The following is a 16,797-nucleotide window of genomic DNA, read 5'->3' on the forward strand; positions in this document are numbered from 1 at the left end:
GCATCAAAATCAGTTACAAATAATTCAAGATATATTTCTTTAATTAGGGTAACATTTAACCCAAAATATTTACCCTTTAAACAATCATGAAAAAGACACAATAAAATGTTGACCTATATTCAGTATATTAAACTTTCTGTTCGTATATAATTCTGAACATGTATTATTCATTACAATAATATATATGTACCTATCAATAATCTTAAGGCACCACAACTTTTTGCTTTGTGATTCAATTTTAATGAAAAATAGTATGTGAAGGAAAATCTGAGACTGATTGCAAGTGGCATGCAGGTCACAACTTTCTTTCTTGTTCCTCTGTATTTTCAACTTAAAATCTACAGAGAATCCAGAGATGTGCGGTGGAAGCATCAATGTGCAATTTACATGTCTTCACATGGAAGCAGCATTTTCTGCATATGTGAGCCCTGCTTCTGCAACATTGCTTCAATGGTGCCTGGTTCAATCTGTTCTGGGTCACAGAATTTGGCTCCTCATTTCAATTTCCTTTGAATAATGCACTTTTCCTACTCTTTCCCATGTTCCCTAAATCTCAAATCGATTATTGTCACTAATTACCAATCTGCCAACTCAGCACTCTCCCTCCATTTCACCCATCCCACCATTAATCCCTGACATTAATTCCTATCATCTCAAGCTCTAACCTCCACCTTACAATTCCAATCCTGGATAGGCCAATCCAGTGATCCTTCTGCATTCCTCAATGGTTGAACATACAACACCTTGTGTACATTTTTGAAATTAACAGAAGGTGGCCCCTGAACAAAACATTCATTGGCCTTCGGTTCGGACTGTTTAAAGATCCAAGACATGTTATTGATGTTCTAGTCTATTGTGCCTTACAACATGAAAATATCCCTGTCCAGTTTGTCTGTTCCTTTTGTGTGCATGAGAATAAATCTAATCTTGACTTTGTTCTCATGGAAGGCAGTGATTGGTATAAAATAAGCAAATACGGAGAATTAATTATTCAGCAAATTAAAAATGAGGTGAACTTTTTAATGAGAGATAACAGATTTTTAAGCCTTCCTTATCAATAATCCACAAGTTAAAGAAATAACCTGAGACAATTTTCTACTTTGAGGTGATTTTTGAAAGTGCAACTTGATTAATGGTAATCAACATTTCTTTAATGGTCTTTAATGGTAGTGAAAATTGTTCTCATGTTTTTGTTATTATAAGTGGTGTACTGAAAGGGGACACGATCCTCCAAGCTCCAAGATGAATTTTGTTTTTATTCTCACCCCCAGAAAAATCCGTGGAGAAGGAAAGAAATGCCGAAAAGTATATGGTATGGAAAATCGAGATATGTGGTGTACTGCCTGCCGTTGGAAGAAAGCTTGCCAGAGGTTTATTGATTAGAGGGGAATTGTGAAAGGCCTTATTGGGCAGCTATAAAGAATGGTACTTTGAAGCACTAAACTTTTTTTGTACATTTATAATTGTAGCAGCAACACTCATATCAAACAAAATGCACTTAAAAGAAATCTATACAGAACTGAGCAGCTTACTCAGATGCCAGTGATGGAAGATGCATTACATGGAAATCTCTTTTTATGTGCAAGTGGAGTAAAATGATGAGGGAGTTCTGAAGCAAAGATTTCTTTATTGCTTTGAAATATTGACTTAACCGGGAAATGAAGTACATTCAAATATTTGATTTATTCATGGAGGCTTCTCAGAAAGCCTGATGGGTGTCAACGCATCGTTGACATAATGAAATGCTCTTGTTTATATTTTTGCCATGCGTTCACTGTTCTTCTGAGCAGTATTACATGCAATCCTTTAAAATTTTACAGCACAAAAGCTTCACATGAGCCTTCTCCCAACTTACTTCATCTCATTCAATCTATGTATCTTTCTACTCTTTTTTTTAATTTTTTTAAATTTTTCACACTATGAACCATATTGACCAAAATACACATAAACATTTCCCTCTTGAATATACACAGTGTCATTTTCTCCCCTTTTTCCCCCCTCCCTTCCCTCCCCCCTCCTCACCCACTCAACGTTCAACATATACGATACATTAAACCCATTAAACAATGTCATCACTGCTCTTTCTTCATGCACTTATCTACATTCCCCTTTTATTATTTGCTCCAGTACCTTTATGCAATTTCAAATTCCACATTTCACTGTTCTGGTAAAAAATACATTCTGCAGGTGTTTCTCGAGATTTCTTTGCATAAGCTACTTACATTTAATTAAAATGAAACACTGCACACATCTGAAGATATTGTCTTCTGAGGCGGAGAAAATTGCAAGATCAGGGTCCCATGGAATGGAGGATGAAATTATTTCTTCTCAATGGCGTGATAAATGTCTATGAAAGCAAAACTGATTGGGCTGCAAGATTAAGAAGACAGTTTGAAACACCAGCCAGGATCTGTTGCTTTATAATGCAAAAAAATGTAACAAATGATAAGTAAATGATATGTAGTTCTGTATTACAAACTAGTGGACTTGTTAGGGATGTGCATTGAACTGGATCATTGAACAAGGAATGTGCAATTGAATTGATGTCAGTTTTGTTTAACATTACCAATGGAGTGTAGCAGGGATTGCTTAAATTTTGTCATGTTGGCTGAGGTCCTCTTCTAACTTGTAAACTTGCACAGCACAATATTGGGTGAGACAGTGGTATGTATGAATGTTCCCAGTCAACACCGAGGAAGTAAGTTAACAGAGCGAACAGCTCACCATTGATAAATCTATCTGAAAGTAATGGAGTGAAACTCAAGTAGATTCTGTAGCAAATGATCACCCACTCCAATAGATTGCCAAGAAGGTAATGAGGGTGAAAATTACCCACAAATTGTTGGCACTTCACTTGGCAAGTAAAGCCAGAGGTATATGGTACCTAGTGCTATTTTATTGAAATGTTAAGCCAATTAAATTCTTACAACTGAAACCAATCTCCTTGTAGAAAATGAAAGATTACCAATTAGTATGTCCATCCTTTGCCAGGTCCAGCTAAATAAAGCTGCCATTGGAGGAAACGGCATGTAGTTTAACTGATTTTTTAAAAACTGGGATGTAACATAATTGTTAGAATTTCTCAGATTACTGAACTGGATGATAGGGAAAATCATACCAAAGAAGCAGATAGTTTGATATAAATGGCACCTAGACAAATAGCTTTCAGATAACATTTAGGGTGATAAATTTTATCTACTATGCATTTCGCTAAAAATATTCAATATGCTTTAAAATGCTTTCTGGACAATAGTAGAGAACCAATTTGAAATGATAGCTGGGTTCAATGTTTTGAAACTAGCCATCATTAAAAAAGAACAAAATCTATTAAAAAATGAAAATTGCAATCATTAAGGAAGTGAGATTAACCTTTTATTAATAAAATCAATAATGGATTTCAATTTAAAAGCAATTCTTACCATTGTAGAAAACTAGCAGGTGGTGCATCCATCCCAGTGCTCCTTATTTCCATGTATTGGTCAAACAAAGCATTTCCTAATCAAATGCCTCCCCTTGATGCCAGACTTGCATGCAGTTTGAAAAGTCACCTTCTTCAGAAAATCTGGAACAAATCTAAAACAATACTGATCTATTTTATGTGAGGCTCTTCGATATAATAACACTTGCATAAAGATTTTTTTTGTCAACCATTTAAGTTTCACAGTCGTTCTATTGTTTATGACTATATTAAATTGTTAATCATATCAAAGTATATTAAAAATTGTATTATTCACGAACAACCACTTTTATTTCTTAAATATTCTGCAGTTTAAATTATACTGCATGTCACCCAGAATGATACAATTTATAGTTCCAATCTTCTCAAAATGTGTTCAGTTTTTGATAAGCTTCATTGTTGATCATTTATACAATGTCTTGTTCCAATTTTTAATATGTTCCTCAACTTATAGTAATTCCTGACAATATTAGAAGTACCTCATCATCATCAATATTATGTAGTAAAACTGTTTTAAAATTGTGAAGGAATGGACACTAAACTGGTTAGGATTTTCTGTGTTTCAGAAAGTAAACACACTGTAATTTTGAAAAGTTCAAGAAGATAATCTTAGCATTGTGCATTGATAGACTGCTGATGTTAGAATTGAAATCATCTCAGACATCTGAATTATTGTCAGTAGCTTCAGCTGTAATTTTTCTTGGGGATATTTCTGCTCTATTGTTGTAATTCCACTGTAAGTGTGTTAGAAAGCACATTTACATCCATTTCAAAGAAATTCTCAGTCAAGTTGCATGGCTTTTGATTTATTCTTGAGAAATGATAATGTGGTTAATTTATTGAAGAGGTCAGGAATTCTTGTTTCAAGGCATTGGCAGGAATAATCTCTCAATTAGTTATTAGTTAAGCCAAACAGTCCAACAAATTAAGAATGAATTCCGCTCACAGAAAATATATTTTAGTTAATGAAACCATCTTTCATCAAAAAGATCCAATGGTGATATTTGGAAGTAGTGGTCAACATGCACTTTCTAATGCCATGTTTCACTCATTGGAATTGTGCTGACTTTGGATCCCTCATGATTATTAACATTTCTTTCCCTTTAAACACTATGTTTTAACCAAGATTTGAACTAATTATAAAGCACAATTTGTTCAAGAAATATACTTTGTGAAAAATATGTAAAGGTTGTGTATGACAAAGTATGGATGTGGGGACTCAGAAACCATAAATTGTGATTATGTTATGTGGCATTGTATGCAAATTACAGGATGGAATTAGTTAATCCTGCAGATGCATTTTATAGCCATCGATGATAATTCCCACAGATGACTGCACTGCAAAACCAAATGTGACAATATTTCTGAATGATGCACTTAAAAGACGTAAGAAAGTAGTTTGTACCTGTTCATTGAACATTCTGATGTTTGATGAACATTTTAGGGAAAAAGGCAGATGTTATGGTGTTTGCACATCCCTTTTTTAATAGATATATATTTGTGGGTGTATATAAAATGCTTATTATGACTCTATCATAAACATGCTTCGCGTAATCCCAATTGGTTGATCAAGCGGTCTTTACTTTTCTAAATTGCCTGTATAGGAATGCTCTTATTGTCTATTGAGCCAGTGGTGCCGCTGCATTTTATCTTACAAGTCACATTGTGCTATTGTGTGCTGAGTGAGAAAACACCGAAAGTACAAGGTGCTTAATTTTACAGGGTTTTAAGATCTACCAAAGCCACACTTTAATTTATCTTGTCTAGCAGATGTAATAGTACCAGTAATGATCTCCTAGTCAAATATAAACAGTTTCACAATGAACTACACACTATTATTAGAAACAGGCCTCTCTGCCCAACTTATCTCTATTTGTGTTTGTTCTTCGCACATATTCCTCCCATCTTGCATCATCTCCTCCCAATATAGTTAACTAACATACCAATAAACGTATCAAGAATTTTTGCCTCACAGTCCAAAATATCCTTGATACAGAGTCCGTGTTAATCGTGAAAATATTGAGACGGAAAGTTCTAATATTCCAAAATCAAGCGCCTTTATTGTTTAAATGATTTGCACAATAATTTAATAGTAAATGTATTCAGACTGCCTAATGGGAGCTATCTTTGAATTAATGGACAGCTCTTGTTTTTTTTTCTACTTTCCATTCAAAAATCAATGTTGCATCATGTTATATGACTTCATTTGAATCTAACAAAAGCATTTGTGTTTTACAAAAATCTCATATCCTTGAGCAAAATAACAGGTCACATTGGTAATACTGGAGAAATGTTACTTCTTCCTTCTAGATCCCAGTCTTTTTTTTAAATCTCATTTTGCTGTTAACCCTTTTGTAAAAGTAGAACAAATGTTGAAGGATCTGAGGAAAAACAGTAAATTGACTTATTTGAATATTTTATTTTATAAATAATTACACCTTTGAAAGTACGGATGACCCTGTATTAAGGGGTTTCACAATCCCAGAAACCAGTGTGATTTCCTGTTAAACAAAACCACATCATCTGAGTATGCACTGAAAAACAGGTGAATAAAAATTTTATTTACTTTTTCCCACATAAACTCTATGAGCAAATGTTATTCCATATCTCAAATGTTTGACTTCTGAATTTTGTAAGGGAACTTGGTTCAAGAAATATATTTTGTGAAAAATATTTAAACTAATAAACTGAAAACTAGACATCAAGAGAACATTCCATTGATATCCAAGCAGTTCCATTACTCATAACCTCTATTCTGATATATTAAATGGCTGTCTTGTCACAGAAGTAAAATCATGTTATTTTTAATCCTCTAAATTCAAACCATATGATATTCCACAATATATTGTCATATTGAATTGATTCAAATAATGCTATAAATAACACTGGACAATGAAGATTATAATAAAGGAGCAACATTGTCTTCTGACCAAAGAAATGCCAAATCTTACACTTTAAAACCAGCTCTTAACATTTTTTCCCAGTATTGCTCATTCTCTCCATTTCATGGAGAATGAAATTCAATTGTTCCATTCTCAGACAGGAATATTTATCCACACCATTCAACATCCTACATTCCATTCCATTCAACATTTCATTTTTGCCTCCAAATCTGATTATTCTATAATTCATACAACATCCTTATCCATTTAATCCTAATAGTTTTCTCCTGCTCTCTGCCTTTCTTACTGCTCGAACTATGTTGCTATTCCCATGACACCATATTTATGGTTGTTCTGAGTCCATCCTGAGATATCCTTTATTACCTGCAATAACTTTGTTGATTGCCAAGCAGCTTTTTCTTTCTGATTGATCTCTTCCTGTAGACTAGTCAATTTACCTTGCCTTTGAGACTGTAGCAGAAAACATAACGCAATACAATAAAAATCTGTAAAAATATTGTAAAATCTTGAAATAAATTATTTATATATGAGTGGTTTGTGCCAATCTATATTTCACAATTACTCTAAAGTAATTTAATTAAGCCCACTTTTTGTGTACATAATATGTTTTTTTTATATCCTAAAAGACAGTAAACATAGCAATTAATTAGGGAAAATTTGGCAATTTGACTCACTGTGAAATTATTTTGTATCTGTTAGACAAGACTTTTAATAGTTTGGCTAAAAAGTGACTACAATTTACATTCTTGAATGAAATCACAATTTACAAATCTCATCGGGTGATTTCCTGGTGCTGAGACACAAACTGCAGTTGCCACATGGCAAAATAGTTTTTAAAGAAATTAACTACCAGTATGTCAAATGATGTTCATAGACTTTTGTACCAATATTTCCAAGTGAATGAATGTTGTTTTCTACCAAAGGACATTGTATTTGCCAATATGTAGACCTACATTACTTGCTGGAAAAAAAATGAAATAAAACCTCGGGATTGCTGTTTTCACAGGTTTGTTAAGTGGCAGAAAATGTTGGACAGGTCTTTTTTCAAGCCATATCAAATTTCTTATGTTTGGATTTGTAGGATTTACTCAGGTGAACAAGAGCAGTATCATTGCAGGAAATTTGGACATGTCACAATGGCTCACAAATATTTTTCATTGAATAGAACCATCTAGAAATTGACATTTTTCGAACTACTGACCATAAAACTGCAAAAAAAAGAAATAAACTTTGGCCCAAAAAGTTGCTGTGAATTAATCATTACTCTCTTTTGTCTTCTTGTGTGATATTCTCTCTCTCGTTCTCTCTCTCTCTCTCAACTCTCTCTCCCTCTTCCTCTTCCCCCACCACCTCACATTCAGAGCATTTGCTTATTTGGACCCTTGTTATTTATTCCATGTTGATTGATAGAGTTCATCAAGGTTCATGTGTACATTTATGTTTTTTTTTCAAATTTGTGAGCCCTTTTCCAAATTGAAGCATTATTTATGGCTACTGGAAAGACTAATGGCTTAATAGGTATGTACAGTTGTAATATATGCAAAAATCTCTCATTGAAATGGTTGATTGAATGTAATAAAACTGCAAGCTATGCATCTTGTAACTAATGAAGAGTAAAACATTCCTCTATATATTTCATTGCCAAACATTTATATATCTGCTTAAGGTGCAAATTTTATCAGATTGTAAACAAGATCTTGCATTATTTGGGAAAATAATGATGCCGAAGGATTTAGTAGAGCACTGTGTAATTCTTGAACAATTGATGGCATGATCATCCAGGGCTAAAATCTCTCTGTCATTAAAAAAATCTACAGCTCTAATTTAATAGGCAACATATTCTGAGCAGGTTACAGGTTCACAATAGTATTTTTTAAAGTTAAATCATACAATATGTGGTTTTAAATTACTTCAATAATACACAAGAGGCACATTAAAATGAAGATTGATGTGAACTGAAATTCCAAAATTCTTTAAAGGATTTTTAGTCCCACACTTGGAATATGGTAGAATGGAAATGAGGTTACTCATCCAAAAGCCTGGATTAATAATCCAAATAGAAAAATTCAAATCCCAACAATGCTACTGGACCATTTGCGGTAATTCAGTTAATTAAATTGTATCTGTAAGAATGACAATGAAACAGCAACCTTGTCATAAAAGGGCATTACCCATTATTACCCAACCTATTGTGCCTGTGGTGTGCGCGCGCATGTGTGTATGTGCATGTGTGTGTCTGTGTGTAGAATGGCCCTCAATCCACAGAAAAGTCTTTATTGTTCACTGAAATGGCCTGGCAAGACATTCAGTTGGTAGGCAATAATGCTGGACTTCCCAACTATCTCCATTTCCCATAAATAAATTAAGAAGAAGATTCAGAAAGGAACTTCGTCAGTAAATATTCTAAAATTAAAATCCCTGTTGGAACAATGCATTTGAAGACCAATATTTCAAACTTATGTCCTTTGGTTTGTTCTTATGATCTTTATAATATTGCTATAACTTTAAACACTGCACACTAAATATGTTTCAGAATCTTTAAGTATTCTATCCTCATCTCTCCATCCATGGTTAATGCAACTGACTGTCACCTTCATATTATCAAATCAAACTGATTTCAACAGACAAAATGAGATGTATGTATATGGGCAAATCAAGGAGATAACTTTTATATCTTTATGAAATTATGAGTGATACTTGCATCACCTCTGATGAATTGTCAATATGCAGAGCATTCTGGTCACTATGGGTAGCACTCAGTCATATGGACCTGAAGGTTTCAAGATCAGTTAATGGATTGTACAAATTAGGCCAGGATAGTGAGATCAGGAAAACTTGGTGATTTGCATCAAACTCATCAGGTGCTGACTCCAGTACTCCCTTTCACAGCCCTGGGCCCTGATTTCCATGCTCCCTTTCACACACTGGGGTCCTGGTTCAAGTATTCCCATCAACACCCTGGGATCTGACGACCAGGTTCCCTTTAAATTGACAAGGATCTGTTTCCTGTATTCCCTCTAACCTCACCAGGCATCCATTTCACACCATCCCTTTAAACTTACTGAACTCACTGGAAAATTTATTATACTTTCTTGTAACATATGAAAAAAAAGTGAATGAAGTGTCTGATTATTAAAGTAACATTTAATCAACTGGAAAATCAGACAATATAGCTCCACCAAAATCCTTAGTGTGCCAAATTATTGGAGTTATACTGTAATTGGATTCAATTTACTGGAGCAAACGAAAGGCAAAATTCCTAAATGATGTTTATTTAGGTGTCAATAGAATTATTTGCCTCCTACACATTGAATGAAATACTAGGCCCCATTATTTAGATTCAACTCACTTTCCAAATTAACGTCTCAGATTCTGATCATGCGTCTAAATAGGGGACAGATGTCGTCAAAGGTATTTATCATTATTATACTGTAGAATCAAGGTTTACTGAAAAATAAAATCATTTAGCATGAACACTGCAGTAGAGCTCTTCTGCATTTGTTTCTTTCTTTGTGGATTACCTTTATGTGTCACTTCACATCTTTCCCACACACAAAAAAAATTAAATAAACTGTAACGAGTTTGTAAATTAGAGCTAACTGAAGTGTTTTGAAGGCCAGATTTGTTGGGAGACAATTTTGAATATCAGGAGCCCATCTCAGTTGAAGCCAGAACAAAACCACCACTTTATCTGTTTAAATTCTGATTATTGGAAAACTGCATTTGAAAAAAAAATCTTGCTATGTTCAGTACAGTATAGGTATTAAAAATACTATAAAATAAATCATTGATAAAGATTTCACCTTAACATTCCAAGCCTGAAGATAGCAATTCCTGTTTCTCACTGACTAAATACAGTGACTCACAATGTTCAGTGTGATATTCATGATGACTGTTAACTAATAAAAGGAAACTTCTGTGCTAGTTAATAACAGGCTGTACATATTACATATTTTAACTGTTTAATATACTTTATATCACATTACCAGTTTCCATATACTGTGAAGACAGTAAAACCACTGTGTTTATTTGTGTCTGTGACAGAGTAGCTGTACATTCCAGTAGGATTTGGGGCTCATCTGGCCTGGTAGTTTGGCCCAGGTCAGCTTTTAGTGGGGGGGGGGGGGGGGGGGTGTGAAACAATTTTGGATTTCTCATTGCTGGAAGAGTTAAGCTACTGACACATTTGACTCCTGTTGTGTGGTACATAAAAATACAATGTGGATTAACTGAAAGTTAATTGGAGCTGGAAATCTGACAAGTCAGGTATTCTTTGTAATATTTAGGGATCCTAATTGGGTCATTTCTACCTAAAAAGGTTAATTAGCTAATTTGGTCACTGTGATTTCTGGAGTTTGTTTAATAGAAATTTTACAGTTTCCATTGTCTACTCTAGGCCTAATTGCTATTGGTCTTTGAAAAGTGATAAATGTTTTGAAAAGATGTGTGTCTTTATCTTTGATGAACTTAAATCCAGTGCCAGGGAAACAAAAAAAAAATGAATGCACTGGTTAATTACAAGTATGACCATTGCAGAATTGTAAATATGTATTATTTAATAAAAATCTTCATATACAGTCAGTGTTTCATGTATATTGTTTTAAAAAAGGGGAAATTTAAAAATTGCTATTCATGATTATATGTATGCATATATATTGTCTTACTTAAATATCTGGGCTTTTTAACCAATACTTTCTTCACCTCCTTACAGCTTAGCTGTTGGCAACTTAAAGGATGTAGAAAATGCAACCAGTCTTAAAGTTTAAACAGCTCCCTGTGAAGGCACCAGTGTAGGAAGAAAATAGGGTATCAGCTGCTGGAAATACTGTGTATGTAAAAAGATAAGGAGCTCCAGAAGATTGTGGAGATAAATTGATAACAGTGAAATGAAGAGATTGGCAGCAGAGCATAGGGGGCAGTGCTCTGGATTGGAAAGGGAATAATCTGCAAATCATTTCCTTGGATAGAAAGAGACATTGTTGAATGTCTTTGAGGGAAGAAGCAATATTTATATTGATGAGTGTGGTGCACTGTTAGCCAGAGTCAGACACACACAAAGATAAAAACTACAACAGACTTTAATCCACAAAGACTTCCACAGAGCCAGGCTGGCTGTGGCTGCAGCAACTCTGAGTGAGGCCAGTGCAGGTTTATATCCCGGAGGGTGATTGACACCCGACCAGGTGGGGGTTGATCCATTTAGGCCGACTGATTGACAGCCGGCCAGGTGTTGTCCTGTCCCCTTACAGTCCTGCAGGTACAGATATTGGCCCCTGCAGTAGGCCGGTGGTGTACCACCATAATGAGTGAACCCAATTTGAACTGACAAAAAAAGTATATGCTATCTTGAATTATTGAGAGCTTAAGAAAAATTCCAGTTCAATGAAGAGAGAGCATAAGGGTCAATATATGGCTGGAGAATTGGAGAAATTAGAAATTCTTCGTGTAACACAACGTATTGCATACTGATCCAATTATTTTTTTTTAATTGTCCACTAAATGTAACTTGGTGCACAAGTTTCAGATTTTTTTTAAAAGACATTTAAGAACATAGGCGTATGTTAAAATGCCACTAGAGGCCATGTGGGCCTGTTGGATTCATTCTGTGCCCCAGAACAAATCTCTTTAACATCACCCTTGCAAAATTCCACTGCACATACTTTGGTAGAATTGCCAAGTCTGGATCTGTTCTGAAAGTTTGCATGCACAGAATGATAAATTCAATTGGTCAGATCCTTCTTACAGATATATGCTGGGATCTATGGGACGGAGGGATGGAGCAAATGTTGACAGGAAGTTTACAGATGAGTCAGCTGCATCTGCCAGATCTATTTTTGAATATTATTGTCGCAACCTCATTTATAATAGCAAAAGTACAGCCTTTTCATGATCTAAGTAATGATCAATACCATCAATTGACGGCGAATGTAATTTTTACAGTGTAGGGCTTCTAGAATTGTTGCTTACTTGCCTGCCATATTTTAAGTCGAAGTTTATTATTATATAACTCTACATATGTGACCAGACAAAAATATTACTGGTCCAGAGCACCTTCTGGTTGATCAGTCAGTAGAATCATTATTTCAGCTATTTGAATCTTTTACATGTACTGATTGCTATTGGTTTTATCAATTAAGATACCAAAGTAGATTGCACAGATCTACCCTGCAGATTGAAGATGTCTTGATTTAAGTAAAATCTCCAGCTTATCCTGTCTACTGTCAGAATTCTGTTCTACTTACTGAAGGGCATGCATCTCACAAATGTTATGTTTTCAGTAGGGGAAAGATTGCCAAATATTGACAGTTGACATGTCCTCCCACTGAGAGCCCTTTTACCCCTCTGGCTCCCTTTTCACTGGCTTGTCCTGATCCTACGTCCCTTTGCTCATTTTTCCAAGGAAAATGCTTACTAATTCAGCCATGTCTCAAGAGTATCTTATCTGCGAAGAAGACTTGAAATCTGATCAAAGTCCTTCACATCCGGCTTACTATGTGTAGATTTTAGCAATTTCAAAGAACTCTGGAAATAATCAGTAATTATAGATTCTTACCAGTAGCCAAAAAAAAAATCATCAACAAATAGCAATGTGATTGATAGAGAAGTATTTCCTATTACTGAATGTTGGGTTCAGAAATTGTACTTCTGTCAAATCATCTTCAGCCCCATTGGCACCTTTGCAAAAATGGCATTTAGCATGATTCTTTCACTTAAGGAATTAAACAAATTGGGCGGAGGAGATGATTATTAAATGTTATGTATTTTTTTGGGGGGGAAATAGTGTTGGGGACTGGTTTTGAGGTTTGATATGCAATCAATAACTCCAAAGACTAGAAGTTACCTGACGGGCTTTTATTACCATAAATAGACAGCACATCTCATGTTGCTGACCCAAGATTGTTCTGGGGGAGGGGTTATGGCATTGCCGCCTCTATTAGGGGAATCAAGGGGGAGGAGCCAAAGGTACAATCAGCAAAAGGCGGGCCAGCCATTCACATACAAACAGTATTAACAGTGGTTCCATGTCCATCGCAAATTCAGTCTGTCCAGTGTCTTTTGACCATTTTGACCATCATAGCACTGGTTGTGGCTCAGCTGTTGACTCCTGGACAGTCAATGAGTTGGGCTTTTTGGTGACTGAATTGAGACAGTTGAGGTGGGGGGCTGGGGTAGGGTGACATGGAGTGTGGTGAATGATCATGGGGGGTGGAAGTACTGATTGGTCGGTTGGAGTCCCGGGGTCTCCCGCATACGCCAGATCCCAGATCGACACAGTGTCCTCGTGCCCATCTGGGTACACCACATAGGAGTATTGGGGGTTGGCATGGAGGAGGTGGACCCTCTCAACCAGTGGGTTGGACTTATGGCTTCTCACATACTTCTGGAGCAGGACTGACCCTAGGTGGCAGTGTGGTCCCTGACGTGGACTTCATGGAGAAGGGAAACAACCTTTCATGTGGGGTGGCATTGGTGGTTGTGCACAGGAGGGATCTGATTGCGTGGAGTGCTTCAGGGAGGACCTCTTGCCAAGGGGAGACAGAGAGGCCTTTTGACCTCAGGGCTAGGAGGATGGCCTTCAGACGGTGGCATTCTTCCTTTAATCCTGGCCATTCCCTCCTGCTCATGGTGACACCTCTGGCCAGCAGATGCTGGTGTAACTTATTGCTCATGAATGATGATCCCTGATTGCTATGAATATAGCAGGGGTATCCAAACAGGGTGAAGAAGTTGCACAAGACTTTAATGACGGTGGCAGCAGTCATGTTCGGCCAGGTAATGGCAAACGAGAAAAGTGAGTTCAAAAAGTGCAGGGGTCCCTTGAAATCCATGCTCAGGCACTCAAAGGGGTGGGTGGTCTTAATCAGGTGCAACCTGTCTGGCTGATAGAATTGTGGTTTGCACTCCACACAAACCTGGATGTTTCTGGTCATTGCCCTGATATCCTCAACTGAATAGGGGATGTTGTGGGCTTTGATGAAATGGAAAAACCTGGTGACCCTGGGGTGGCAGAGGTCATTATGGAGGACTTGTAAGTAGTCTATCTATGTGCTGGCTCAAGTTCCCTGGACATGGCATCCGAGGGTTCATTAAGCTTTCCAGGCTGGTGCAAGATATCATAGTTGTAGGTGAAGAGTTCGATTCTCCACCTCAGAATCTTCTAATTTTTGATTTTGGTTGTTATTGAACATGAAAGCGATTGAACATTGTCAGTCAGCAGGGTAAATCATTTTCCTCCAGTGCCATACCATCTCAATGATGACCTGGACCTCCTTCGCGATGGAGGAGTGCTGAATCTTAGGGCCCTGGAGGGTGCAGGAGAAAAATGCTACAGGTTTGCCTGCCTGGTTAAGTGTGGCAGCCATGGCAAAGTCAGATGTATCACTCTCCATCTGGAAGGGGGTGGATTCGTCCACAGCATGCATCATGGCCTTGGCAATTTTGCCTTTGATGTACCTCATGGGCCTCTGCCAACAAGAGAAAGGTGAATTACAAGGGGGTGGGCCTTATCTCCATAATTGGGGATTGTTACAAGATCAAACCAGCAACCTCAAAGAAGGCATATCACACAGGGGTAAAGATGAACAATTACTTTATTAACAAAAATTCACCTTCAAACTCTAATTCAAAAATCCCCCCTTTTATAACTCGATCTCAACTGAAGCAAAGATCATAAACAAAATTCAGTTTGTTTGGTAAACTGAAGCCAAATGATCTTTGAGAGAGAGAGAGAGCACAAAATTCGAAGTTGTATTGTGTTGCTTGCAGAGAGAGGAACCACTAGCTTGGTCCGGATCCTTCTGGCTGCCTTCGGAATGTTCATCTTTTTTGAAATCCCAACATTCTAAACTGTCTTCCAGACCATAACTCCTGCTCTGGGCCGCCTTCCACTCCACAGATGTTTATTGTCTAAGTCCAGAAATTTTTAGATCCACCTTCACCTTGGCTCTCTAAGGCAAACTGTCACTTAAACATAAAACCATATAACACATAGGCCAATACACAACACAGAACTTTGTAACAGGATCAACTGGGCATAATAGGAGAAAAACCCCAGGTACCTTTTCAGGGCCTTGAGGCTGCAGGTGGAAACTGGGAGCTCTAACAGGCACATGCAGCTGGGATTGGGGCTAATGACTCCTTTCTCCATGACATAGCTGAGTATAGCCAGGTGTAATGTGCAGAATACACATTTATCTTTGTTGTAGGTGAAGTTAAGGTTTTTGGCTGCCTGGAGGAATTTACAGAGGTTGGCGTCATGGTCCTGCAGATCGTGGCTGTAGATAGTGACATTATTGAGGCAGGGGAATGTAGCCAGCAGCCTTTGCTCTTCCACCATTCGGTCCATCTCCCTCTGGAAGATGAAGGCTCCACTGGTGACCTTGAAGGGGACCCTCAGGAAGTGGTGGAGGCAGCCATCTTCCTTGAAGGGGATGTTCTGGTGGTCCTCTGGGCAGATAGGGAGCTGGTGGTATGCCGACTTTAGGTCAATGGTGGAAAATACCCGATATTGGGCGATTTGGTTTACCATGTCGGCTATGTGGGGAAAGGGGTATGCCTCCAGTTACGTCAACCTGTTAGTAGTCTGGCTGTAGTCAATAACCATTTGGTGTTTTCCGCTACCCTTAACCACCACTACTTGGGCTCTCCAGCGGCTGGAACTGGTTTCGATGATCCCCTTGGTCAGTAGCCATCTCAGCTCTGACTTGATAAAGGCCCTGTCCCTAGTGCTGTACTACTGGCTCTTGGTAGCGACAGGCTTACAGTTGTGGGTGTGGTTGCTGAACAGACGTGGGGGGAATCTGGAGGGTGGACAGCCCGTAGGTCACGCACAGTGGGTGGGTTGTTGGTCGGACATGTTCAGAAGGGAGGGCGGATAGTTTAAAAACTTGGTTGCAGACCATGAGTGGGGGATAAGACCTGTCATATTCCATGGTGACACTCTTAAGGTGGCACTGAAAGTCCAACCCTAGTAGTGTGAGTACACACAGCTGTGCCATCACAATGAGTTTAAATTTTTTGTGCTCTGCTCCACTCACGGTCATCATCACTACACAGTTGCCGCATATCTCTCCCAAGTGAGATTTAGAGGCCATGGAGACTCTGTAACTTACTGGTCTCACTGTGAGGGATAAATGCTGCACTGTGTGGGGTAGATGAAGCTCTCCGTGTTCTTGCTATTGAAAAGGCAGTTTGCTTTGCACCCCTGTGTCCATCATTGACCTGTCGAGCTGATGTGGTCTGCTTTGGTCAAGTGTGACTGAACCCAGGGTAGCGTCACTGTCTAATCTGCTATACTGGCTCATGGTCTGGGATGAGAGTGACCTCCATGGCACACACACGGTGCTGTTGTTGTTTGTCAGACAACACTTTCCTTATTCTAATATATCCTAATTTCAAGGTGTCATCTTCCAAGGTGTGAGCTACAATATTCCAAAT

At 37.6% G+C, this 16,797-nt stretch overlaps 1 protein-coding gene and 1 long non-coding RNA gene across 3 annotated transcripts in view; one reads left to right on the top strand and one right to left on the bottom strand.

Moving 5' to 3' along the window:
- The window catches only part of znf704 (zinc finger protein 704), a 154,395-nt gene extending 146,793 nt beyond the window's left edge, over positions 1–7,602 (top strand). For both annotated transcript variants that reach the window (XM_069921142.1, XM_069921143.1), the window contains exon 9: positions 1,272–7,602. In XM_069921142.1, coding sequence (XP_069777243.1) covers positions 1,272–1,383 — 112 coding nt within the window. In that variant the 3' untranslated portion in view covers positions 1,384–7,602. The remainder of the gene's footprint in view (positions 1–1,271) is intronic.
- LOC138755342 (uncharacterized) overlaps positions 1–16,797 on the bottom strand; it is a 34,147-nt gene that overhangs the window by 274 nt on the left and 17,076 nt on the right. Inside the window, exons 2-4 of the long non-coding RNA XR_011352212.1 lie at positions 6,724–6,810; positions 3,420–3,573; positions 2,223–2,370 (exon numbers count right to left, since the gene is read on the bottom strand). This is a non-coding gene — a long non-coding RNA (uncharacterized lncRNA). The remainder of the gene's footprint in view (positions 1–2,222; positions 2,371–3,419; positions 3,574–6,723; positions 6,811–16,797) is intronic.

The sequence above is a fragment of the Narcine bancroftii genome, chromosome 2 (assembly GCF_036971445.1).
Source record: "Narcine bancroftii isolate sNarBan1 chromosome 2, sNarBan1.hap1, whole genome shotgun sequence".
NCBI classification, from domain to species: domain Eukaryota; kingdom Metazoa; phylum Chordata; class Chondrichthyes; order Torpediniformes; family Narcinidae; genus Narcine; species Narcine bancroftii.